Source organism: Eptesicus fuscus, chromosome 5 (assembly GCF_027574615.1).
Source record: "Eptesicus fuscus isolate TK198812 chromosome 5, DD_ASM_mEF_20220401, whole genome shotgun sequence".
Lineage (NCBI taxonomy): Eukaryota > Metazoa > Chordata > Mammalia > Chiroptera > Vespertilionidae > Eptesicus > Eptesicus fuscus.
The window spans coordinates 108,447,654-108,473,516 of record NC_072477.1 but is presented as its reverse complement, the minus strand read 5'-3'; the positions used below and the strand labels follow the sequence as shown (position 1 = coordinate 108,473,516).

Sequence of the window (25,863 nt, the reverse complement as noted above, 5' to 3'; positions counted from 1 at the left end):
CGGGACCCTTCAGTCCACAGGCCGATACTCTATCCACTGAGTTAAACCAGCTAGGGCTTGAGCATCTTTCCATGTGTCTCTTGGCACCTCTGTATATCTTCTGTTCAGGTTCTCTACCCATTTTTAAATGGAATTATTTTTTTTTTAATATGAATTGTATGAGTCCTTTATATATTTTGGATTATTAACCCCTTATCAGATATGTCATTTGGAAATATCTTTTCCCATTCTGTAGGTTGTCTATAAATTCTTGGCAAACCATTCCTGTATTGTCTGCACCAGGGTTGATGACGCCCACCATCCCACCCTTAATATGCCACTAATTATATTTATTGTTAATTGTTGTCTATACCATTGTCCTGCATCCTATCCCACATTAGCTCCATGAGGCCGGCCAATGTTTCATTCAATAATGTATCCCATCTAGAAAAATGTTTGGGCATTTAATAGGTGCCCAATAGATATTTGTTGAATGAACAAATGATTGAATAAAGCTTAAGGTTAGGGACACTGCTTCTATGATTTTTTTATTTCCCAAATATTTATGAGAGATCAGTATATAGTGGGTACTTTGTTAATGTTAACTGACTGATTTAAATGCTTAGTGTACGGTCTCTTTTCTTTGAACTCTGGCATTTTCACATGAATTTTAGAATCAGCTTGTTAAATTTCATAAAAGAATTTAGGATTTGATTACTGCTGTAACAAATTGCCAGAAATTTAGTGGCTTAAAACAACCCAGACTGATTAGCTTACAGTTCTGGAGGCCAAAGTCTGCAATAGATCTTGTGGGGCTAGAATCAAGGTGTCAGCAGGGCTTCGTTCCTTCTGGAGGCTCCAGGGGAGATTCTGTTTTGTGCCTGTTCCAGCTTCTAGTTCTGCCTGAATTCCTTGTCTTGTACCACCCTTTCATCTTCAAAGCCAGCAGTCACAGTTCCTTCTCTGCCTCTGGCTCTTCTGCCTCCCTCTTTCCTTTAGAAGGACCCTTGTGATTACACTGGGCCCACCTGGATAATCTCAAAATCCTTAACTTAATCACATCTGAAAAGTCCCCTTTGCTATGGAAGATAACTGATTACACAGGTTCCAGGTATTAGGACATGGTCATCTTTGGGGGAACCATTATTTTGCCTACTTTGGCATCTTAACAATGTTAAACCTTCCTATTCATGAACAAAGTATTTATCTCTATATATGTATGTGTTCTTAAATTTCTGGGCAATTTTCAGTGTGCAAACCTTTCACACTGAATAATTGCCATATTTATCCCTAAGTATTTTATATTGTTGATGTTTTTGTAAATTTTGATATTTTTACATTTTCAAATTCCAACTATTCTTTATTAATTTGTATAAATTGAATTCTTATTTATTGATCATGTATCCTGCAACCTTTCTAAAATGCATTTATTAGTTCTAGGAAAATCAGATTTCCTGCAAAATAATTATGTTGTCTGTGAATTAAGACAGTTTTACTTCTGAGACTTTGAAACCAGGCCTTGAAGGCTACACAGGTGTTCATTTGGCCCAGAGGAAAGGGATCCCAGGCAGAAGAGAGGACAGCATTTGTGTGAAGACATGGCCCTTAGGCAAGGACAAGGAGTTGTGGATGATAGCAAATGAAAATGGCACTACTGAACCTGGAAAGGCCTAGCATGCACAGCCCTCCAGGACCTGCTGTACCAGCCATGGGTGATGTGGTAGACATGTACCAACAGGAGTTCCTGGCACTGAGTGACTGGTTGCACGCAGCTGAGCAGGAGAGCCTTAACCACTCTGAGGAGCTCAACCTGGTGCTGGACGAGATCAAGAGGGCCGTGTCAGAGAGGCAGGTGCTGCGAGACAGAGACTGCAATCACATCTGGGTCAGGCTCACCGAGGACCCATGACTGAAGCCATGGAACATCTCGCATGCCTACTGTCTTCCAACACCTGCCGCACCTGCTGGCCAAGGTAAGCAGCCTGCAGCCCACAGTGCACGTGGGCCAGGGCCGCACGGAGTGTCGCTGGTGATGGGCATCCCTAGTTTGCGGTGTGAGGTACATTTGTATCTGACTGACACGCTGCACTCACTCATCTCGGAGCTGAGCTTGCAGGAGAAGAAGGACTCGGTCATCGTGGTGATTGCCGAGACTCTCTCAGTACACCTCGGTGGTGACGTAAGGGATCCATTCCGGGCTCCTGGAGGTCATCGCCCCTTCCCCACACTTCTACCCTGGCTTCTCCCGGCTCTGAGAGTCCTTTGGGGACCCCAAGGAGAGAGTCAGGTGGAGGACTAAACAGAACCTCGATTACTGCTTCCTCATGATGTACATGCAGTCCAAAGGCATCTACTACATACAGCTGGAGGACGACAAATGGCCAAGCCCAACTACCCGAGCACCATGAAGAACTTCGCTCCCCAGCAGCCTTCAGAGGACTGGATGATCCTGGAAATCTCCCAGCTGGGCTTCATTGGGAAGATGTTCAAGTCCCTGGACCTGAGCCTGATTGTGGAGTTCATCCTCATGTTCTACCAGGACAAGCCCATCGACTGGCCCTAAACCACATTCTGTGGGTGAAGGTCTGCAACCCTGAGAAGGACAGGAAGCACGGTGACCAGCAGAAGGCCAACCTCCATATCCGCTTCAAGCCATCCCTCTTCCAGCACATAGGCACGCACTTCTCACTGGTGGGCAAGATTCAGAAACTGAAGGACAAGGACTTTGGGAAGCAGGCGCTACGGAAGGAGCACATGACCGACCCCCTACCCACCCACCCGGGCCATAGTGAGCACAAGCCTCAAGACATACCAGCACTTCACCCTGAAGAAGGCATACCTGCATAAGGATTTCTTCTGGGCCTTCACAACTGCTGCAGGTGGCTTTATCGGCTTTTGCTTCTTCCAGCCACGGAGCCTTAAGCGGTTCTTCTTCCGCAGCGGAAACATTGAGCACCCAGAGGACACTGTGGAGGAGCTGCCCTTTGATACCCCCAGTCAGACAAGGAGGCCCTGCAGGAGGGCCGCTTAACCTCCCTCCGGTACCTGCAGAGCCCCAAGGCTACCGCCAGATAGGCTCCTTTTACAAAGTCATGGCCGAGGGCCAGATGGACCCTGCCTTCGGTCCCCTTGAAGCACCGCGCGTCTCCATCCAGACAGACTCGTCTGTGTGGGTCATTCTGAGTGAGATCTTCCTGAAAAAGGCAGACTAATGGAGGACTTCTGAGGACTGGCCCTGAAGCCCAGGAGACTAGGGACGTCTTTGCTGCTGCCCCCACAGGGCCAGATGTGGCCCATCCAGCCTGAGAGGTTGTTCCTGGCACCTCTCAACAGCCTGGGGTTGCCACTGGCGGGAGGCCCCAGAAGCTGGTGCTGCCCACCCACCCGGCCGCGGAAAGAGGTGGTGGTCCCCACATTGTGCCTGAGGCCGGCCTGTGCCACCCTGAACTATTTGCAGCTGGAAGGTGGGCTTGAGCCAGGCCTTTTTAGAAGAGCTTTTTCCTGGGCGCCTGCCCTCTCCAGCACAAACACTGGAATGCATATACTACTTTATGTGCTGTGTTTTTTATTCTTGGATACATTTGATTTTTTCCACATATCTATATCTATATCTATATCTATCTATCTATCTATCTATCTATCTATAGATATAGATATAGATATAGATATAGATATAGATATAGATCTAGATATAGATATAGATATAGATATGTGGAAAAAATCAAATGTATCCAAGAATATAGATAGATATAGATAGATAGATAGATAGATAGATAGATAAAGAGGTAATATGCAAATTAGGCCGGGACACCATAACGGTCACAACCAGTCAGGAGGAGGTTGTGTGCACAGATGAGGCCCAGAGCGGAGATGGAGACAGAGACGGGGGGCCTGCCAGAGCCTGTGTGGCAGCTCAGGCGGCCCTGGAGCAGACACAGGCAGGGGAGTTGGGGGATCCTGAGATAGAAGTCAGGCCTGGGTCCCGGCCGCCTGCGGCGCCAGTCAGGCCTGACTTCCACGGCGGCCTGAGAAGTAGGCAGAGGACAGTCCACTGAAGGTCTTATATACCATAGCAGGGAGCTTAGATTTTATTCCACAGAAGGAGGAAAAGTGAAGAATGTCAAGCATGGGAGCATCCTGGAATTGCTTTCATTTTAAGTGAACCATTCTGGCTGTGGGAAGGATCAATTTAAATATATTTTATTGATTTTTTACAGAGAGGAAGAGAGAGGGATAGAGAGTTAGAAACATCGATGAGAGAGAAACATCGATCAGCTGCCTCTTGCACACCCCCTACTGGGGATGTGCCCGCAACCAAGGTACATGCCCTTGACCGGAATCGAACCTGGGACCCTTGAGTCCGAAGGCCGACGCTCTATCCACTGAGCCAAACCGGTTTCGGCAGGAAGGATCAATTTAGACAGCTGCAGTGTTTTTGGGCCCAAGAAAAAGACTGATGTTGGGAACTATGACTAGACAGAGGCAGTGGATCAGAGACATATTTATGAGGAAACCTGACAGAACTATTTGGCTGATTACACAGGGATGGAAGCAAACAAAGCAAATGGTATTAGCCCAGGTTTTCCAGTTTGGGCAACTTCATTGAGTGGGTGATTCTAATAATTGGGAGAAGGTATCAAGGGAAAGGAACAGTGTAAGGGAGCTTGCATAGTTCAGCAATAGCCAAACAATTAGGACAGAAGACAGACTTAGTGCTCTTTCTTTGCTGCAACATTTGTTTTTCTGCCTTCAGCCACCACCATGTAAGGCTAATGTGCCATCTTTTCTCTTAATCTAGGATATCATCTATCTTCTACACATTCCTGTCACCTAAATTAGCTTTTCTGCATGATCCCTTAAAAATACTTACCGAAGTCATTCGATGCTTTATGAGTATGGGGACTTTCAAGATGTGGAAACATTATGAGCCTATATAATTGATAAGTAGATATTGGGTGCTCAATTTTTAACAATAAAAATCAGATACTGAATATGGTCATGCCAGAGGCATAATTTTAATGAGTCAGTGTCTCTTTACTGAAGTGTCACACTTCAAAAGAGATCCTCTCAAATAATACAATGCATAATACTCATCTGGGTTGCCTGTTAAATGTAGGAGCACACCTTGAAAAACACTCCTTCTAGAGCTCATTTTGGTGGATAAATCTCCCTCCAAATAAAGCAATCCTATATAATAAAAGTGTAATATGCAAATTGACTGAACAGCGAAACAACCAGTCAGTGGGGGGCAGGGCCGGCGAGCAGGTGTCGCCAGGCCAGCCAAGGCGCATGCCAGCGGGCAGAGGGAGGGGACGGCGATGGGATATGGGGGGGCGGCAGCAACCAGTGGTGGTGGGGTGGTGGGGGCTGATGCCATCCCCTGATAGCCCACCTGGTTAACTCCCGCAGAGGGAGTCCATGGGCGGCAGCAGCAGCAGGGCGATTCAGGGCAGGTCCGCCCAGCACCATCCCCAGATAGGCCTGCTTGGGTTGCCTCCTGCAGAGGGAGGCCACCAGTGGCTGTGGCACAGTTGGGTGTGGGGCTGGCCGCTCGCTGCCCACACCATCCCAATTGGCCCACCAGTCACCTCCCACAGAGGGAGGCCAGACTGTGCCTTAGGCCCGCTCCCTGCTCCCTAAGCTGTCAGTAGCACATCTCCCAAGGGGCCCCGATTGGAGAGGGTGCAGGCTGGACTGAGGGAACCCCTCCCCCCCCATGCCCAAATTTCGTGCACTGGGCCACTAGTATTTCTATAAGAGCATGACTTGTAATAAAGGGTTAATGAAGAAAAAAAAACAAAACAGTTTTACTTCTTCCTGCCAATCTGGCTGCTTTTTATTTATTTTTCTTGCCTGATTACAATAGTTAGAATCTCCAATGAAATGTTGAATATAACTGATGAGACTGAACATGCTTGTATTGTTAGTTATCTTAGAGAGAAAGCTTGACTTTTCACTATTAAGTATGATGTTAACTGTAGTTTTTTCATAGATGCCCTTCATTGGCTTGAGGAAGTAATTTTTATTCCTGGTTTGCTGAATTTTAAATTGGTAATGGATGTTGGAGTTTTTCAAATGTTTTTTAATATATTCTCTTATCTATTGAGATGTTCATATGGTTTCCATTTTTAGTTGACATGGTGAATCACATTCAGCTCAAAACACTTCCTAATCTCCCTTTTAATTTATTTATCCAAGTGGATTTTTAAAATTCAAAATATTTGGGAATTTTTTCCAAAGAATTAATGTTATTGATTTCTAATTGAATTTGTGTTCAGGGAACATACTTTTAAATTTACTAAGACTTGCTTTATGGCTCAGAATTTGGACTGTCTTGATAAGTACTGTGTGTATACTTGAGGAGAATGTATACTTTGCTGATATTGGGTAGAGTGTTCTATAAAAAGTCAGTCAGGTCATGTTGTTTGACAGTGTTGTTCAAGTCTAATATAATATAGACTTGCTGGTTTCCATGTACTTCTTTTATTATTTATTGAGAGAAGAGTATTAAAATATCTGGATCTAGGGAGAAACCAAGATGGCGGCATAGGCAAACACCTAAACTGCTGCCTCGCACAACAATTTTAAAACTACAACTAAAAGACAAAAAGAACATCATCCAGAACCACAAGAAAGCTGGCTGAGTGAAAATTCTACAACTAGAAGGAAAGAGGAAAGCACACGGAGAATCAGAGGAGCTGCAAAGGGCTGAGGTACAGAGACACGCATGCGTGCAGCTGAGTGCATGGCTGGCTTTCTCTAGCAGGAAGGAGACAAAAGCTCCTGACTGCGCTGAACCTCGGTTCCGACTGCACTGAACCCCAGTTTCGGGCGAGACCCTAGGGATGCAGGCTTATACGGGGGGAATCTGAACTGTCAGGTGGAAACTCAGGGGAGCCGCGAAAGGCAGAGGTCTGGAGGCATGCACGCGAGTGTTCGAAGAGAGGATGGACTGCTGAGTGTGCCATTGACTTTCTCTAGCAGGTGTGAAACGGAAGCTCCCCACTGCACTGAACTCCAGTTCCGGGCGAGAATCTGGGAATCCAGATTCATTGGGGGAGAAACTGCCTGGCAGCGGGACAAACTCTAGGGCGGCTTACTCTTAGAGGTGTTTGCAGCAATTACCAAGGGACACTGAGACCCAGGGGCCTCATAGGCAGGGATGACGGGAAGCCAAGACTGTCTGCTCAGCCCTGAGACTCCGCCCCATCCAAGCTGAGCACAGAGGCTTTTGCAATTTTGCAAGTCTTGTCTCATAAGGCTGTCTCCAGCACAGAAGTTCTCCCGGCATAGACACAGCTGACCCTCACAGCCAATTGATCTGGAAGTCAATTCCTCCCAGTGATACCAACAATCAAGACTTATCTACAACAAGGGGTTGTAGTCCACAAAGGGGTGCACCAAGAGTGTCCACCTCAGGTAACTAGGGAGGCTGAGCCACTGGGCCATTTAGGACACCTAGCACACAAAGCTACCCTAACAACTCAGGGAAGCAGCAAAAATGCGGAGACAAAGAAACAGATGACAAACGAAAGAAATGGAGGAAAACAAATGACTGGATATAGAGTTCAAAACTATGATTATAAGGTTTTTCAAGAATTTCCTAGAAAAGGCTGATAAATTTAGCGAGACCCTCGAGGATATGAAAAAGGACCAACTAGAAATTAAGCATACACTGACTGAAATAAAGAATATTATACAGAGACCCAAGAGCAGACTAGAGGAACGCAAGAATCAAGTCAAAGATTTGAAATACAAAGAAGCAAAAAACACTCAACTGGAAAAGAAAAAAGAATCCAAAAATTTGAAGATAGTGTAAGAAGCCTCTGGGACAACTTCAAGCGTACCAACATCAGAATAATGGGGGTGCCAGAAGAAGAGAGAGAGCAAGATACTGAAAACCTATTTGAAGAAATAATGACCAAAAACTTCCCCCACCTGGTGAAAGAAATAGATTTACAAGTCCAGGAAGCACACAGAACCCCAAACAAAAGGAATCCAAAGAGGACCACACCAAGACACATCATAATTAAAATGCCAAGAGCAAAAGACAAAGAGAGAATATTAAAAACAAGAAGAGAAAAACAGTTAATTACCTACAAGGGAGCACCCATACGATTGTCAGCTGATTTCTCAACAGAAACTATGCAGGACAGACGGGAGTGGCAAGAAATATTCAAAGTGATGAATAGCAAGAACCTACAGCCAAGATTACTCTACCCAGCAAAGCTATCATTCAGAATTAAAGGTCAGATAAAGAGCTTCACTCTTTAGATAAGAAAAAGCTAAAGGAGTTCATCAACACCAAACCAGTATTATATGAAATGCTGAAAGGTATTCTTTAAGAAGAGGAAGAAGAAGAAAAAGGTAAAAATAAAAATTATGAACAACAAATACATATCTATCAACAAGTGAATCTAAAACTCAAGTGAATTAAAAATCTGATGAACAGAAAAAACTGGTGAATATAATAGAATCAGGGTCATAGAAAGGGAGTGGACTGAAAATTCTCAGGGGGAAAGGTGTGTTGGGTGTGTGGGAAGAGACTGGACAAAAATCGTACACCTATGGATGAGGTTAGTGGGGGGGAGGTAAGGGCAGAGGGTGGAGTGGGAACCGAGTGGAGAGGAGCTATGTGGGGGGACGGGGAGGAAAGAGGAACAATTGTAATAATCTGAACAATAAAGATTTACTAAATTAAAAAAATAAAATATCTGGATCTAATTGTGGATTTGTCTATTTCTCTTTATAGTTCTATTAATTATTGCTTCATGTATTTTTAAGCTCTATATTTTGGGATATAAATGTTCAGAATAATTCTGACTTTTAATTAATTAACCCCTTTATTATTATGAAATTACCTACTTTATACATTTTTTATATTCTTATCCCATCTAATAAAGAGGGAATATACAAATTGACCCTCATGCTGTCACAAAGATGGTGGTGCCCATAGCCATAAGATGGCGATGCCCAGTGCTCTCAGCCCAGCTGGAGTCCCCCAGTCCTTTCAGCCCTGCCACTGAGAGCGGACAGTGGGGCGTGGGGGTTTCATTGCCGCTGCGGCGGCGAAGCCCCCAGGCCCAGCAGACAGAGAACGGACAGCGGGAAATGGGGGCTTCGTCGCCACAGTGGCAGCGAAGCAGCCAGGCACTGCAGAGAGCAAAGAACCATGGGGAGTGGGCCTAAGCCATCAGTAGGACATCCCCTGATGGCTCCTGGATTGGAGAGGGTGCAGGTCGGGCTGAGGGACCGCCCTCCCCATGCACGAATTTCATGCACTGGGCCTCTAGTCTAATATTAATATAGCTACTACAGCTTTCTTTTGACCAGTGTTAGCATGGTATATATTTTCCTCGCCTTTTTGTTTTTAGCCTGCTTTTATATTTCATGTTTTTATATTTAAAGTACATTTTCTATAGGCAGCATATAGGTGCATCTTATCTTTTTATCTTTATCTGGCACTAGGATAAAAAGATAATCCACTACAGGGTATGGCAAAAGTCGGTTTATGGCTGTGAGTATGGGAAACAGTTTATTCCTTTTTTTTTAATAACTCTTTATTGTTGAAAGTATTACATACATCCCGTTTGCCCCCAACCCAGGCTCTCACTGCCCCATTTGTCTGTGGCCATGAGCCATGCATATATGCATACAAGGTTCTTGGTTGATTACTTCCCATCCACCCACCCATCCCACACCTTACCTCCAAGATTCCACATTCTGTTCCATGCTTCCATGTCTCTGGATCCACTCCTTTCATCAGTTTATTTTGTTACTTAGATTCCACATATGAGTGAGATTATGTGATACTTGTCTTTCTCTGACTGACTTATTTCACTTAGCATAATGCTATCCAGTTCCCTCCATACTGTCTCCAAAGGTAAGAGATTCTTCTTTTTTACTGCTGCATAGTATTCCATGGTATAAATGTACCACAGCTTTTTATCCACTCATCTGCTGATGGGCACTTGGGCTGTTTCCAGATCTTAGCTGTTGTAAATTGTGCTGCTATGAGCATAGGGGTGCACACATTCTTTCTGGTTGGTGTTTCAGATTTCTTAGTATATATTCCCAGAAGTGGGATCACTGAGTCAAATAGCAGATCCATATTTAATTTCTGAGGAAACACCATACTATTTTCCTTAATGGCTGCACCAGTCTGCATTCCCACCAGCAGTGCACTAGGGTTCCCTTTTCTCCACATCCTCGTTAGCACTTGTCATTTGTTGATTTGTTGATGGTAGCCATTCTGACAGGAGTGAGGTGATACCTCATTGTGGTTTTGATTTGCATCTCTCTGATGATCAGTGACTTTGATCATGTTTTCATATGTCTCTTGGCCATCTGTCCACTTTGGGGAAGTGTCTATTTAGGTCCTTTGCCCATTTTTTAATTAAATTGATTGTCTTCCTTGTGTTATATTGTATGAGTTTCTTGTATATTTTGGATATTAACCATTTATCAGATGTATCATTGTCAAATATGTTCTCCCATACAGTGGGCTCTCTTCTCCTTTTGTCTATGGTTTCTTTTGCTGTGCAGAAACTTTTTATTTTGATGTAGTCCCATTTGTTTATTTTCTCCTTAGTTTTCTGTGCCCTAGGACAGTGGTTGGCAAACTCATTAGTCAACAGAGCCAAGTATCAACAGTACGACGAGTGAAATTTCTTTTGAGAGCCAAATTTTTTAAACTTAAACTTCTTCTAACGCCACTGCTTCAAAATAGACTCGCCCAGGCCATGGTATTTTGTGGAAGAGCCACACTCAAGGGGCCAAAGAGCCGCATGTGGCTCACGAGCTGCAGTTTGCTGACCATGGCCCTAGGAGATGTATCTGTAAACATATTGCAAGGAGAGATGTCTGAGATTTTTCTGCCTATGGTTTCTTCTAGGATTTTTATGGTTTCCTGGCTTACATTTAAGTCTTTTATCCATTTTGAGTTTATTCGTATGTATGGTATAAGTTGGTGATCTAGTTTCATTTTTTTTTTTTGCATGGACCTTTCCAATATTCCCAACATGGTTTATTGAAGAGACTGTCTTGACTCCATTGTATGCTCTTGCCTCCTTTGTCAATTATTATTTGAGCATAATGGCTTAGATCGATTTCAGGGATCTCTCTTCTGTTCCATTGATCTATATGCCTGCTCTTGTGCCAGTACCAGGCTGTTTGGATTACAATGACTTTGTAGTATAACTTGCAATCTGGTATTGTGATTCCTCCAACTTTGTTCTTCTTTCTCAGGATTGCTGCAGCTATTCAGGATCCTTTTTGGTTCCATATAAATTTTTGGTTCTTTTACAGAGAGGAAGGGAGAGGGATAGAGAGTTAGAAACATTGATGAGAGAGAAACATCGATCAGCTGCCTCCTGCACACCCCCTACTGGGTATGTGCCCACAACCAAAGTACATGCCCTTGTCCTGAATTGAACCTGGGACCCTTGAGTCTGCAGGCTGATGCTCTATCCACTGAGCCAAATTGGTTAGGGCTCATATAAATTTTTGGAGTAGTTGTTCTAGATCCACGCAATACGCCATTGGTATTTTAATAGGAATTGCCTTGAATCTGTGGATGGCCTTGGGTAGTATGGACATTTTAATGATGTTGATTCTACCAGTCCATGAACACGGTATATTCTTCCACTTGTTTATATGTTCTTACATCTCTTTTTTCAAAGTCCTGTAGTTTTCCAGGTACAGGTCTTTTGTCCCCTTGGTTAACTGTATTCCTAAGTATATTAATTTTTTTGTTGCCATTGTAAATGGGATTGTTTCTCTTTCTGAGAGTTCATTATATTGATGTATAAAAAAACAATCAATTTTTGGATGTTGATTTTGTATCCTGCTACATTTCCAAATTCATTTATTAAATCTAGTAGTTTTTTGGTGGAGTCTTTAGGATTTTCTATGTACAGTATCATTTCATCTACGAATAATGAGAATTTTACTTCCTCCTTTCCAATTTGGATGCCTTTTATGTTTTCTTCTTGTCTGATCACTGTGGCTAGGACATCCAGTACTATCCTATCTAATAAAGAGGGAATATGCTAATTGACTGCCACACCCTCACAAGATGGCAGCGCCCAGTCCATTCAGCCCCGCCTCATCCAGCGGGAGTTCCCCAGTCCCCTCAGCCCCGTCATGGGGTGGCAGGCACTGCGCACCTCATCCAGCCAGAGTCCCTCAGTTCCATCAGCCCTGCCTCATCCAGCCTTAGTCCCCCAGTCTCTTCAGGCCCACCTCATCTAGCCGGAGTCCCCCAAACCCCTCAGCCCCAACGGAGGACAGCAGGCACCATGCGCTTCATCCAGCCCGAGTCCCCCAGTCCCCTCAGCTCCACAGGGGAAGGCAGTTGGGGGCTATCGGGCCAGCAGAGGAGGGCAGTTGGAGGTCATTGGGCCAATAGGGGAGGGCAGTTGGGGATGATCATGCCGGCAGGGGAGCAGTTAGATGTCAATCAGGCCGGCAGGGGACCGGTTAGGGGACTGTCACGCTGGCAGGAAGATTTGTTAGGGGGCAATCAGGCAGGCAGGCATCTGAATGGTTAGGAGCCAGCAGTCCCGGATTGTGAGAGGGATGTCCCAGATTGGAGAGGGTGCAGGCTGGGCTGAGGGATACCCCCCGCCCCATGCACGAATTTTATGCACAAGGCCTCTAGTGTTTAATAAGAGTGGTGATAGTAGACATCCCTGTTTTGTTCCTGTTCTTAGGGGAAATGGTTTTAGGTATTGCCCATTGAGTATGATGTTTGCTTTAGGTTTGTCATATATGGCCTTTATCATGTCAATATATGGTCCCACTATTCCCACTTTGCCGAGAGTTTTTATCAAAAAATGGTGTTGGATTTTGTGGAATTCCTTTTCTGTGTCTATTGATATGATCATGTGATGTTTGTCTTTCAATTTGTTTATGTGATGTATCACATTTATTGATTTGCGAATATTGTACCAGTCCTGCATCCCTGGAATAAATTCCACTTTGTCATGGTTTATGATCTTTTTAATATATTACTGGATGCGATTTGCTAATATTTTGTTGAGGATTTTAGCATCTATGTTCATCAGGAATATTGGGCTATATTTCTTTCTTTTAGTGTTTTATCTGGATTTGGAATTAGGATAATGCTGGCCTCATTAAAAGATTTTGGAAGTGTTCCTTCCTCTTGGATTTTTTGAAATAATTAGCAGAGTATAGTATTATTTCTTCTTTGAATGTTTGGTAAAACTCGCCTGTGAAACTGTCTGGACCTGGCCTTCTGTTTGCTGGGAGTTTCGTGGTTACTCCTCCTATTTCATCAGTTGTTATTGGCCTATTCATGTTTTCAGATTCTTCCTGATTCAATTTTAGGATAGAGTATTTTTCTAGGAACTTGTCCACTTCATCTACATTGTCCACCTTGCTGGCATATAATTGTTCTGAGTATTTTCTTACATTTTTTTGTATTTCTGTGGTGTCAGTGTTATTTCTCCACTTTTGTTTCTGATTTTATTTATTTGGGTCCTCTCTCTTTGTTTCTTGATGAGTCTGGCTAACGGTTCATCAATCTTGTTTATCCTTTCAAAGAACCAGCTCTTGGTTTCATTGATTTTTTGTATTTTTTTAATCTCTATGTTATTTATTTCTGCCCTAATCTTTATTATTTCCTTCCTTCTACATACTCTTGGCTTTTTTGTTGTTGTTGTGCTTTTCCAGTTCTTTAAGTTATAGGATTAAATAGTTTATTGTTGATTTTTCTTAACTTCCCTCTCAGGACTCCTATTACTGTGTGCGTATGATTTTGGGTTGTTATGTTTTCATTTTCATTTGTTTCCAGGAAGTTTTTTATTTCTTTCTTGATTTAGTTGGTTACCCATTCATTGTTTAATAACAACCTATTTAGTCTCTATGTTTGAATGTCTTGGGGAGTTTTTACTGTAGTTGATTTCTAATTTCATTCCTCTGTGATCTGTGAAGGTGCTTGATATAATTTCAATCTTCTTGAACTTCTAGAGACTTGTTTTGTGTCCTAACATGTAGCCAATCTTTGTGAATGATTCTTGTGAACTTGAGAAGACTGTATATTCTGGAGTTTTGTGGTTAAATGTTCTATAACTGTCAATTAAATCCATAGGATCCAATGTGTTCTTTAGAGTCACTGTTTCCTTGTTAATTTTTTTGTGTGGAAGATCCATCCAGTGAAGTCAGTGAGGTGTTAAAGTCCTTTACTATTACTGTAGTATTGTCTGTCTCTCCTTTAAAGAACTCTAGAAGTGTTTTTAAAATATATTTAGGTGCTCCTACATTGGGTAAATATATGTTTACCAGGGTTATATCCTCTTGTTGGATCGATCCCTGCATTATTATATAATGACCTTTGTTGTCTCTTGTGATGGACTTTGTTGTGAAGTCTATTTTGTTGAATATGAGCATTGCTACTCCAGTCGATCTCTCTACTCTCATCATCTGTGTGTCTTTTGTTCTCAGGTGGGTCTCTTGTAGACGGCATATAGTTGGGTCATGTTCTTGTATCCATTAAGCTACACTGTGCCTTTTGATTGGAACACTTAATCCATTTAAATATAAGGTTATTTTTGATAGGTACTTATTTATTGCCATTTTAATTCTGTGTGCTAGCTTTCTCTCTCTATTGCTTCTTTGCATTACAGCAGTCCCTTTAGCATTTCTTGTAATGCTGGCTTGGTGGTGATGTACTCCTTTAGCCACCCGCCCTTTTTAAAAAATAAATCTTTATTGTTCAGATTATTACAATTGTTCCTCTTTCCCCCCCTATAGGGGGGAAAAGGAGGAACAATTGTTCCCCTCCACCCTCATCCCACCCCACCCTCTGTCCTTACCCCTTCACCACTGTCCTCATCCATAGGTGTACAATTTTTGTCCAGTCTCTTCCCCCACCCCCCACACGCCTTTCCCCCCAAGAATTGTCAATCCACTCCCTTTCTATGCCCCTGATTCTATTATATTCACCAGTTTATTCTGTTCATCAGATTTTTAATTCACTTGATTTTTTGATTCACTTGTTGATAGATATGTATTTTTTGATTCACTTGTTGATAGATATGTTCATAGTTTTTATCTTTACCTTTTTCTTCTTCCTCCTCTTCTTAAAGAATACTTTTCAGCATTTCATATAATACTGGTTTGGCAGTGATGAACTCCTTTAGCTTCTTCTTATCTGTGAAGCTCTTTATCTGACCTTTAATTCTGAATGATAGCTTTGCTGGGTAGAATAATCTTGGTTGTAGATTCTTGCTATCCATCACTTTGAATATTTCTTGCCACTCCCTTTGGGCTGCATAGTTTCTGTTGAGAAATCAGCTGACAATCGTATGGGTACTCCCTTGTAGGTAACTAATTGTTTTTCTCTTGCTGCTTTTAATATTCTCTCTTTGTCTTTTGCTCTTGGCATTTTAATTATGATGTGTCTTGATGTGGTCCTCTTTGGATTCCTTTTGTTCGGGGTTCTCTGCATTTCCTGGACTTATAAGTCTATTTCTTTCACCAAGTGGGGGAAGTTTTCGGTCATTATTTCTTCAAATAGATTTTCAATATCTTGCTCCCTCTCTTCTTCTGGCACCCCCATAATTTGGATGTTGGTATGCTTGAAGTTGTCCCAGATGCTCCTTACACTATCTTTATATTTTTGGATTCTTTTTTCTTTTTTCTTTTCCGGTTGGGTGTTTTTTGCTTCTTTGTATTTCAAATCTTTGACTTGATTCTCGCGATCCTCTAGTCTGCTGTTAGATCTCTTTATATTATTCTTTATTTCAGTCAGTGTATGCTTAATTTCTAATTGGTCCTTTTTCATATCCTCGAGGGTCTCGCTAAATTTATCAGCCTTTTCTAGAAAATTCTTGAAAAACCTTATAACCGTGGTTTTGAACTCTATATCCAGCCATTTGCTTTCCTCCATTTCTTTAATTTGTGATCTGTTTCTTTGTCTCTGCATTTTGGCTGCTTCCCTGTGTTGATAGAGTGGCTTTGTGTGCTAGGTGTCCTGTAGGGCTCAGTGGCTCAGCCTCCCCAGTTACCTGAGATGGACACTCTTGGTGCACCCCTTTGTGGAATGTGTGCACAGTCTTGTTGTAGATAAGCCTTGATTGTTGTTGGTATCACTGGGAGGACTTGACCTCCAGGCCAATTGGCTGTGAGATTCAACTGTGTCTATGACAGGAGAACTTCTGTGCTAGTGTAACCCATATGGGGCAAGACTTGCTTCAGTGGGGCTTTGGTGCTCACTGAGTCTGCCCCTTGAGTGTGTCCCTTATGGATCTGAGGAGTTGTAATCTGGATGGTCTCACACTGACCACTGGGTACACTGGCTCTTGGATCTCTAAGGAGGTGCTAATTTGGCCTCTGGCTGAGGCCACCCAGCAGGAGCTACAGAGAGATCTGCAGATTCCTCTTCTTTGGGTTTTGGAGGTGCCCAGATGAGGCCCAGCTGTGAAGCAATGCAAGCTGCTGTGGGGCCTTGGGCCTTCTTTTGGATGTTCTGGGTCTCTCTGACCCAGCTGCAGTTTGTTAGGTAATTTTAGATTGCAAAGAGCCAGGCCATTCATATGCAAAAGCCTCTGCGCACAGCTTGGGTGGGGCGGGGTCTCAGGGAATTGATAGGGCAGAGCAAACAGCTATGGCTGATCCTCAGCCCTGCCCTAAGAGGCCCAGGTCTCAGTGTCCCACGGTAATCGCTGCAAGCATCTCTGAGAGAAAGCCACCCTCGAGTTCCACCCGATGCCAGACAGTCCGGTTTCTCACAGTATGAGTCTGGGTTTCCAGAGTCTTGCCTGGAACTGGAGTTCAGAGCAGTCGGGAGCTTGTGTCTCCCTCCCAATTGAAAAAGCCAGCAACGTCCTCAGTTGCCAGCCCTCTCCACACACGTGCCTCCATACCTCTGCCTTTACTTCCGCACCTCCTCTGAGTCTCAGTGTGCTTTTCTCTTTCCTTCTAGTTGTAGAATTTCCATTCAGCCAGCCTTCCTGTGGTTCTGGATGATGTCCGTTTTGTCTTTTAGTTGTAGTTTTGAAGTGGTTGTGTGAGGCAGCAATTTCCGGTGTTTACCTATGCCACCATCTTGGTTTCTCTCCTCCCACCCCCCCTTTTTTTTAAATCTGGGAAGCTCTTTATTTGACCGTTTATTTTGAATGATAATCTTGCTAGATATATTAATCTTGGTTTCAGATCCTTGCTTTCCATTACTTGAGTACATCATGCCATTCCCTTATGGCCTCTAGACTTTCTGATGAGAAATCAGGTGTCAGCCTTATTGGAGTTCATTTGTAAGGAACAGTTTGCTTTCGTCTTACTGCCTTTAAGATTCTCTCTTCGTGTTTAATTTTTGGCATTTTAATTATGACGTGTTTGTGGTTGGGCCTGTTTGGGTTCTTCTTGCTTTGGATTCTCTGTGCCTCCTGAACTTGTGTGACTTTTTCCTTTATCATGTTAGGAATGTTTTTGGCTATTATTTCTTCAAACATGTTCTCTATCTCTTTCACCCTTTCTGCCTCTTCTGGCACACCTGCTATTCGAATATTGTTACATTTTCACATTGTCCCACAGCTCCCTTCATATGTCCTTCTGTTTTTCAATTGTTTTGTTTTTCTCTGATTGAGTGATTTTTTTTAATCCTGTCTTCTAATTCACTGATTTGATCTTCATATTCCTGTGTATTTTTTCTAAAGTGTTCTTTATTTGTGCTATGTCATTCTTTATTTCTGTTTTCATAGTTACTATATCTTGTCTCATACTGTTGAGCATCTTTACCACCATTATTCTGAACAATATATCAGATAAATTTCTTATCTCCATTTCATTTATCTCTTCTGTAGATTTCTCTAGTTCTTTCATTTCGGGGTTATTTCTTTGTCTCCTCATTTGGCTATCTGTGTGGTTTTGAGACTATGTATTAGGTAGATCTGCTACACATCTCAATCTCTAGTTTAGGACAGTGTCAAATGCTCTTTCTGACTAATTAGATCAGGCAAAGATTCAAAGCCTCCAGAGACCACCTCTCTCTCCTGACTGATAAGATTTTGTCTTGAATTGCCCTGAGGCAGTTGTCCGCAGGGATGGCTAGAGTTTTTCAACAGGGTGGGGCAATTGCTTCTGCCGAGAGGCTAATTATTATTCTCAGTCTCTTAATGGTCTTCAGCCACTCTGCACTGTTGGGAAAGATATTTTCCAATAGGGTGATCTACTGCCTTTCCTCCAGATATGGCCGCCTGTATAGAAAATGTCTGGGTAAGAAAGATGATCTCTGCAGCGTGAGGGAATGACTCATCACAGGAAATATGGGTGTCTGCCTTCTGAGCACTAGCCACAACCCTAACCCTAATCCTACCTTCTGCTCACACAGTTCCAGTCTACTCTGCCTTCCTTCTACCAGAGCACAGGGTGGGTGGCTCCACAGGGAATTTTGTGGGTTGGCCCTTTATAAGGGTGCCTGCATTTCCAGCTGTCTCTCCCTGGGAGAGAAAAACTCTGCTCCTTTTCACTGCCAGATGTTATGTGGGTACCCTTCTCAGTTCTGGTGCTCTCTGTTGGGGGGCCCAGTTGGGAGATTAGACCCCCCAGAGTTCTCAGTGGCAACTCCTCACATCTGAGATATATCCCTGGAACTTCAGATTTTGTCTGTGTGTGCCTGGCCAGCCCATTCGCACCTCTGCCCTTCCTACCAGTCTTTATGCAGTCTCCACTTTTGGTCCTCAGGAATCAGAGTTCTCTCTAGCAAGTCTTCTGTTGATTATTCAGGAAAGTTTTCTGTATTTTAGGTGTAATTCTAGTTTGTTTCTGGGAGTATGTCTGTGCAGCATCCACTTACTCCACTACCATTTTTAATCCCCTCATTTGTTTTTATAGAGTTTATTATTATTTATGAATTATTGTAATCTTTTCCATATGATAACTGTAAACCTGCTTTTGTGGCACCCTGTATATGTTGCCTACAAGAAATGCACTTTAAGCCATTTACCTTTTAGGTGATTATTGGTTGGGGTTGGATGTGAATCTATAATATTGCTTTTTGTTTTGTATTTGTCCCACATGTTCTTTGTTCACTTTTAATTCTTATTCTGCCTTCTTTTGGATTAATTGAGTATTGTTTATAATCCTATTTATCAATATCTTTTAAAGAAGGCAAACAGATAAGTAAGTATAATGTAACAAAAGTAGTAACATGGAGAAAAACATTGAAGAAGAAAAACAAAGCTGGAGAAAATAATAGGAGTGATCTGGTTTGGGTAACTGGGGAAGTTGGTGGCAGTTTTCAGTAGGATGGTCGGGAAAAGTGTTACCTGAAAAAGTGACATTTAAGGAAAGACCCGAAATAGATGGATCTAGTCATGTGGATCTAGAAGAGAATTTCAGAAAGAACAGAAATTTCTAAAGCCCCAAGGTTTGTCATTATGAATGGGCATAGTGTGTTCAAGAAGCAGCAAGGAGGGCAGTGTGGCTAGAGCAGAGACGCAATGGAGGGCTAGTTTGTGGAGCACCTTGCATGAGTCTCTGAAAGAGATGCAAAGCAACTGCAGGGCTGTGTGCTGGAAATGGCATGATCTGACTTAGGTTTTAAAAAGATTACTCCTGGCTACTGAATTAAAAATAAAATGTATTGGAAAGGGGAAGCAAGAACAGAAATAGGAAATCCAGTTAGTAGGTTACTATCTATCATCTATCTATCTATCTATCTATCTATCTATCTATCTATCTATCTATCTATGTATCTATCTAAAAGGCTAATATGCAAAGTGTCCCCTTGGGAATTCAACTAGGAGATTGGAAGATTGATCGCTTGCTATGACGTGTGCTGACTATCAGGGATGGTGCGGAACGAAGGAAGGCCCCGGCCAGCAGCTGGGTAGGGAGGCCCCAGCCAGCAGTGGCAGCTTAGGAAGGAAGGCCCTGGCTGGCAGCCGAAAGGCCCCGATTGGCCCTGATAGCCGGCCAGGCCTAGGGACCCTACCCGTGCACAAATTTTGTACACCAGGCCTCTAGTCCTATCTAATAAAGACAGAATATGCTAATTGACCCTCACACCATTGCAAAGATGGTGGTGCCTGCAGCCAATAAGGAGGTAATATGCTAATTGACTTTCCCACCCTCAAATATGGTGGCACCCACAGCCAATGAAGAAATATGCTAATTTTGACTGCCATGCCCTCAAAGATAGCGGCACCTAGTCCCCTCAGCCCTGCCAGGGTGGCAAGTGTGCAGCATGGCCGGGCCCATCCCCAGGTAGGTTGGGCTGCTCTGCGTGCTTTCCTCTGGAGTCCCTTAGTCCCCTCAGTCCCCCAGCCACCCAGGGCTGACCCGAGGGATGACCAAACGACTGAACAAGCAGGCTGCGTGGGGCGACCAGGCCGGCAGGGGCATTAGTGAGGGACAACCAAATGACTGAACAAGCAGGCTGTGTGGGGTGACCAGGCCAGTGGGGGGGTGTGAGGAACAACCAGGCTGGTGGGGGGTGGGTATTTGGGGGCAACCATGCCAGCAGGGGTGCTGTTGGGGGTGACTAGGCTGGCAGGGGGGGGCAGTTGAGGGTGACCAGGCCAGCAGGGTGGGCAGTAAGAGGTGACCAGGCCAGTTGGGGGCGGGGCAGTTGGGGGCGACCAGGCTAGCAGGGGGTTGCAGTTGGGGGCAGCCAGGCCAGCAGGGGGGCAGTTGGGGGCAATTAGGCTGGCACGGGGGCAGTGAGGGATGACTAGGCCTGGGGGGGGGCAGTTGCGGGTGACCAGGCTGGCAGGGGGGGCAGTTAGGGGTGATCAGGTCAGCAGGCGGGGGCAGTTAGGAGTGACCAGGGAGGCAGGTGAGCAATTAGGAGCCAGCTGTCCAGAATTGTTAGAAGGGATGTCTGACTGCCGTTGTAGACATCCCTCGAGGGGTCCCGGATTGGAGAGGGTGCAGGCTGGGCTGAGGAGACGCCCCCCCCCCCGCATGAATTTTGTGCTCTGTGGGGCAACCAGGCCAGCAGGGGGGGGCTCTAGTAATAATATAACTAGAGATGATGATAACTCATACCAGATCTGTGAAATGTGGTTAGAGTCTGAATATTTTGAAGGTTGATAGGAATGATTTGCTGATGTATTGCATATGGATATGAGAAAAGGAGAAGATCCAAGAATGATTCCATAGTTTTGACCTAAGAAAATGGAGGATAGAATTACTGTATTCTGAGATGGGAAACTCTGGGAGTCAAATGCCTATAACTGCCTGGCATGTGTGGTAGGTGTTTTGTGTGGAAAGACCGCTGTGCATGCAGTATTTTGATCCCTTCTCAGCCATGTAAGAATGAGCCTTAGGCCTGGAACACTTTTTTACCAAGAGATAGAGTCCTAATAGCCTATGCTTCTTTTTTCTGCATAACCATCATATAGCACCGGGTTAATGCCATTGCTGTATCTGTCCCCTGATACATGGGGCACAGAGGAGGGTTCTTCTGCTATAGCACGAGAGGGGTGAATACAGACCAACTGCTCTGCATGGCTGCTGAGGAGGGTCTCCTGCCTATCGGGAAACCTACATCATTTCTCATACTTACCTTGCTGCTTCTTCTCCATGTGAGCAAGTGCTCTTCCATCCAGTGCTTGCTGTTGTTTTCCTTAATGACTCCAGTATCAAGATGCAGTGGGAAGAAGTGTTTGGACTTCTACTCCTGTGACAAGCAACAGATGCCACTTTGTAAATATTGAATGGATGAGCAAATGAATCAATAGGAAGGTTCAGACTTCAAGATAGGTGCTGTTAATTTTGAGGTGACTGTTAGACCTGTATGGGGAGATGTTGAGTGGGCAATTAAATGTAAGGGTTTGGAGGGTGGGGGAGAATTCTCCTGGGACTCTTCTGTAAGTCATTACACATGAATTGAAAAAATATATAAAATAATTAAGGAAGACTGGCATTTTCATACAAGAAACATATATAAGACATATATACGGACTGGAATGAAAGAAGGTGAAGAGATTAGCCAGAGAACATATATACATAACCCATAGATATTGACAACAGTGCGGGGATGACCAGAAGGAAGGAGGGGCAGGGCTAGGTGAAGGTACAAAGGGGGAGGGAGGGGAATGTGCATGGAAGGGGACATCTGTAATATGAAAATAAAATTTTTAAAAAGTTCATAACAATATTATTAGTGTTAGACCTAAACTGGAAAACAATATTCATCAACAAAATAATGACAAAATATCAACTGTGAGATAGTCATAAAATGCTATTTTATAATAATGAAAATCAATGAACTCAGACACATTCAGCAACATTGATGAATCCATACATAAAATAATTCTTTCTGTATAATTTCATTCATATAAATAAAACTAAACTATAGTGTTAGAAGTCAGGATGGGAGGTTGTCCTCCTAGGGAGTAGGTAGTGATTGGAATACTTTCTGGAAGGCTGGTATTGTTGTTTCTTCACCTGGGAGGTGATTACTCATTGAGCTGCACGTTTAGGTGTTGGACACTTTTTGGGATCCATGTTATAATTCTAAAAAAAAAAAAAAGTTAGCCCTAACCGGTTTGGCTCATTGGATAGAGCGTCTGCCTGCGGACTGAAAGGTCCCAGGTTCGATTCCGGTCAAGGGCATGTACCTTGGTTGCCGGCACATCCCCGGTAGGAGGTGTGCAGGAGGCAGCTAGCTGATCGATGTTTCTCTCTCATCGATGTTTCTGGCTCTCTATCCCTCTCCCTTCCTCTCTGTAAAAAATCAATAAAATATATTTTAAAAAAAGTTAAATTGCCATGTTAACATATTGCCTCCCAAAGAATTTGTTGATCATGTTCTATCTAGTACCTAGCTAGTGGTTTTAAGTGGTCATGAACCATGTAAGATAATCTATTTAAACTATGGTGAGAAGACTGTCATACAAATAACTGAGTTTCTGATACTAGGAAAGAGGCAGAAAAACAACAGTAGGAAATAGTGCAGGGCTTAGCATACTCCAACTTGACATCTAGAATGTTATTTGATTTTTAAGTTTGGAATTTAAAGTGAATTAGAAAAAAATTGGTGGATGCTCTTGAGTTTAAATATGGCATTAAAGCTCCAAACCCCACATATGAAACTATAAGATAGAACATTGTCAATAAAATTCAGTAATCTTATAAAATTATATTTAAGTTGCATTAGATGTGTGTTCATTATTTTGAACTTTGAGCATTAATGTGAGTCAATAATTTCTTAGTACTTTTACAAGGATGTTTACTAGTATTAATGATATTAAAGCTACTTATTCAGAGTAGTCCCTTAAGACCCAAATCCCTCTCTTAAGTATCTACTAGAGGCCTGATGCATGAAATTCATGCACGGGGCTCGGCCCTTGCAGTCGCGGTGGCTTGCCTTGGCCCTTGCAGCCCCAGTTTCATCTGGAAAGTTGTCCAGAAGGACATCCGGAAGGTCATTCGGCTGTCTGGTCTAATTAGCATTTACACTTTTATTATTATAGATCCTAGACATTTGTGTCATCCTTGACATTTGGATTTAATTGCCTCAACTCCACCACAACTGTAGACCAAATTTAACCAGGTAAAATATAATAGGGATAAATGCAAGGTCTTACATTTAGGTTCAGATGAAGAAAGTGAAAGTACGATATACCAACATAGGTGATGCAATTTCTGAAAGTTTGATTGATCTAAGATCACTCTTTTTAAAATATCCTATCTAATAAAAGAGTAATATGCAAATTGACCATCACTCCAACACACAAGATGGCTGCCCCCATGTGGTCAAAGATGGCTGCCCCCATGTGAACACAAGATGGCCACCACAAGATGCCCAGCAGGGAAGGGCAGATGGGAGGAGCCAGGATCTACTGGGATCGGGCCTAAATGGGCAGTCAGACATCCCTTGAGGGGTCCCAGATTGGAGAGGGTGCAGGCTGGGCTGAGGGACACACACCCTGGTGCACGAAATTCGTGCACTGAGCCTCTAGTGTATGTATGTGTGTATGTATGTGTATATATATATATATATATATATATATATATATATATATATTTGATTTTTTTACAGAGAGGAAGGGAGAGGGATAGAGAGTTAGAGACATCAATGAAAGAGAAACATCGATCAGCTGCCTCCTGCACACTCCCTACTATGTGCCTGTAACCAAGGTACATGCTCTTGACTGGAATTGAACCTTGGACCCTTGAGTCTGCAGGCCGATGCTCTATCCACTGAGCCAAACCAGTTAGGGCCTATCTCTTGAATGAGATTACCCCCTCTGATAGGCAATGTTACTGCAAGTAATGGGAGATAATTAGACCACACCAAAAGTATTATGGTCAGTTTGGGTCACCATATTTTAAGGGTGACACTGACAAATTAAAGCACATCTGAAGGAAAGCATCTGCTTTTGTGAAAATTATGAAATATGAATTGTGTATCTGAAAAAAACTGAGACTCTGAAATCTCTCAGCACCCCTGTAAGATATTGTCCTCATTTTACAGAAAGGAAATTGAGGCTCAAAGATAACTAATGACTTATTAAAATGTAACTGAAAAGTGATTTTTGCAGACCTTACATTTGATTCTCAATCTAGTATTTTGTTTGCTTGTTTGTTTCAAAAAGTCACATTTTTAAGAAGCCTGGATATTAAGCCCGTATATGAGGATAAATGGAAACTCTAGAATAATTACAGATTAAATGGGAGGAAAGGAAACATTCAGGGTAGGAAGATTAATGTGAGAAGATAGTTTGTTTATCAGTATTATGTTTGTTAGTATTACAAAAATATATTGTCTTATACATACTTTTCTCTCTTTATTAAGGTTTTTGACTCCAATGAAGAATCTGGGTATCTTGTTCTCACCATAGTTATATCAGGTCATTTCTTCATTTCCCAAGGACAAACACTTCTGGTAGGTCTTATGCATATAGTTTAATATGCAAATATTTTTATCTGAATAGTTTTACATTAATTTCTGTATACTCAAGCTTCTTCATTCTCACTGAAATCTATCAGGTTCAACAAATAAGCATTTATTGAATGTTCTATAACACTGGGAAATAAAGAACATACTGAATATTGCCTGCCCTAAATTTTGTTGGGACGCAAAGTGGATTAAATGATTGAGATGAACCAGTATTATAAAGGAATCTTAACTGGAGAGATTGGGTTGAAAACAGGCTAGATTTATACAGAAATATGTGGAGAGTTTTCCAAATAGGCTAACGAGCATAAAGAGAGATAGATTCAAAGAAAAAGCTAAAAGAAAACATTAAGCATGCTATTATTGCTTGGTATAGACCTCTATAAAACTAATTTTATAAACATGCATTGTTCTTTATTATAAATATGCACACATATTGTGGGAAATTTTTGGAATGAAGAAATATATAAAGGAGGAAAAAAGAATCATCTTTCTTGAAAGTTTATGCTTGAATTGGTATTTCATTAGAAACAAAATGGATACAGAAAGAAGACAATTATCAACTTCGAACCAAAAGAAAGGAAGTGTAGGAGAAACCAAGATGGTGGCATAGATAAAACACCTAAACTGCTGCCTCGCACAACAATTTCAAAACTACAACTAAAAGACAAAACGGACATCATCCAGAAACACAGGAAGGCTGGCTGAGTGGAAATTCTACAACTAGAAGGAAAGAGAAAAGCACACTGAGACTCAGAGGAGGTGCAGGAGGCAGAGGTAGTGAGATGCGCGTGGAGAGGACTGGCAACTGAGTGCGTGCCTGGCTTTCTCAAGTGGGAGGGAGACAAAAGCTCCTGACTGCTCTGAACTCCAGTTCCGGGCGAGACTCTGGGGACCCAGACTCATTCGGGAAGAAACTGGACTGTCTGGGAGCAGGTGGAACTCGAGAGCAGCTTTCTCTCAGAGGTGCTTGCAGTGATTACCATGGGACACTGAGACACAGGGGCCTATTA

The 25,863-nt window shown here is 42.9% G+C and overlaps 1 protein-coding gene and 1 pseudogene across 3 annotated transcripts in view; both read left to right on the top strand.

The window, feature by feature from the left end:
• The window catches only part of REC114 (REC114 meiotic recombination protein), a 150,886-nt gene that overhangs the window by 61,564 nt on the left and 63,459 nt on the right, over positions 1 to 25,863 (top strand). For all 3 annotated transcript variants that reach the window (XM_054716714.1, XM_054716713.1, XM_054716712.1), the window contains exon 2: positions 24,749 to 24,838. In XM_054716714.1, coding sequence (XP_054572689.1) covers positions 24,749 to 24,838 — 90 coding nt within the window. The remainder of the gene's footprint in view (positions 1 to 24,748; positions 24,839 to 25,863) is intronic.
• Positions 1,655 to 3,191, top strand: LOC103304789 (alpha-1,3-mannosyl-glycoprotein 4-beta-N-acetylglucosaminyltransferase B-like; annotated as a pseudogene).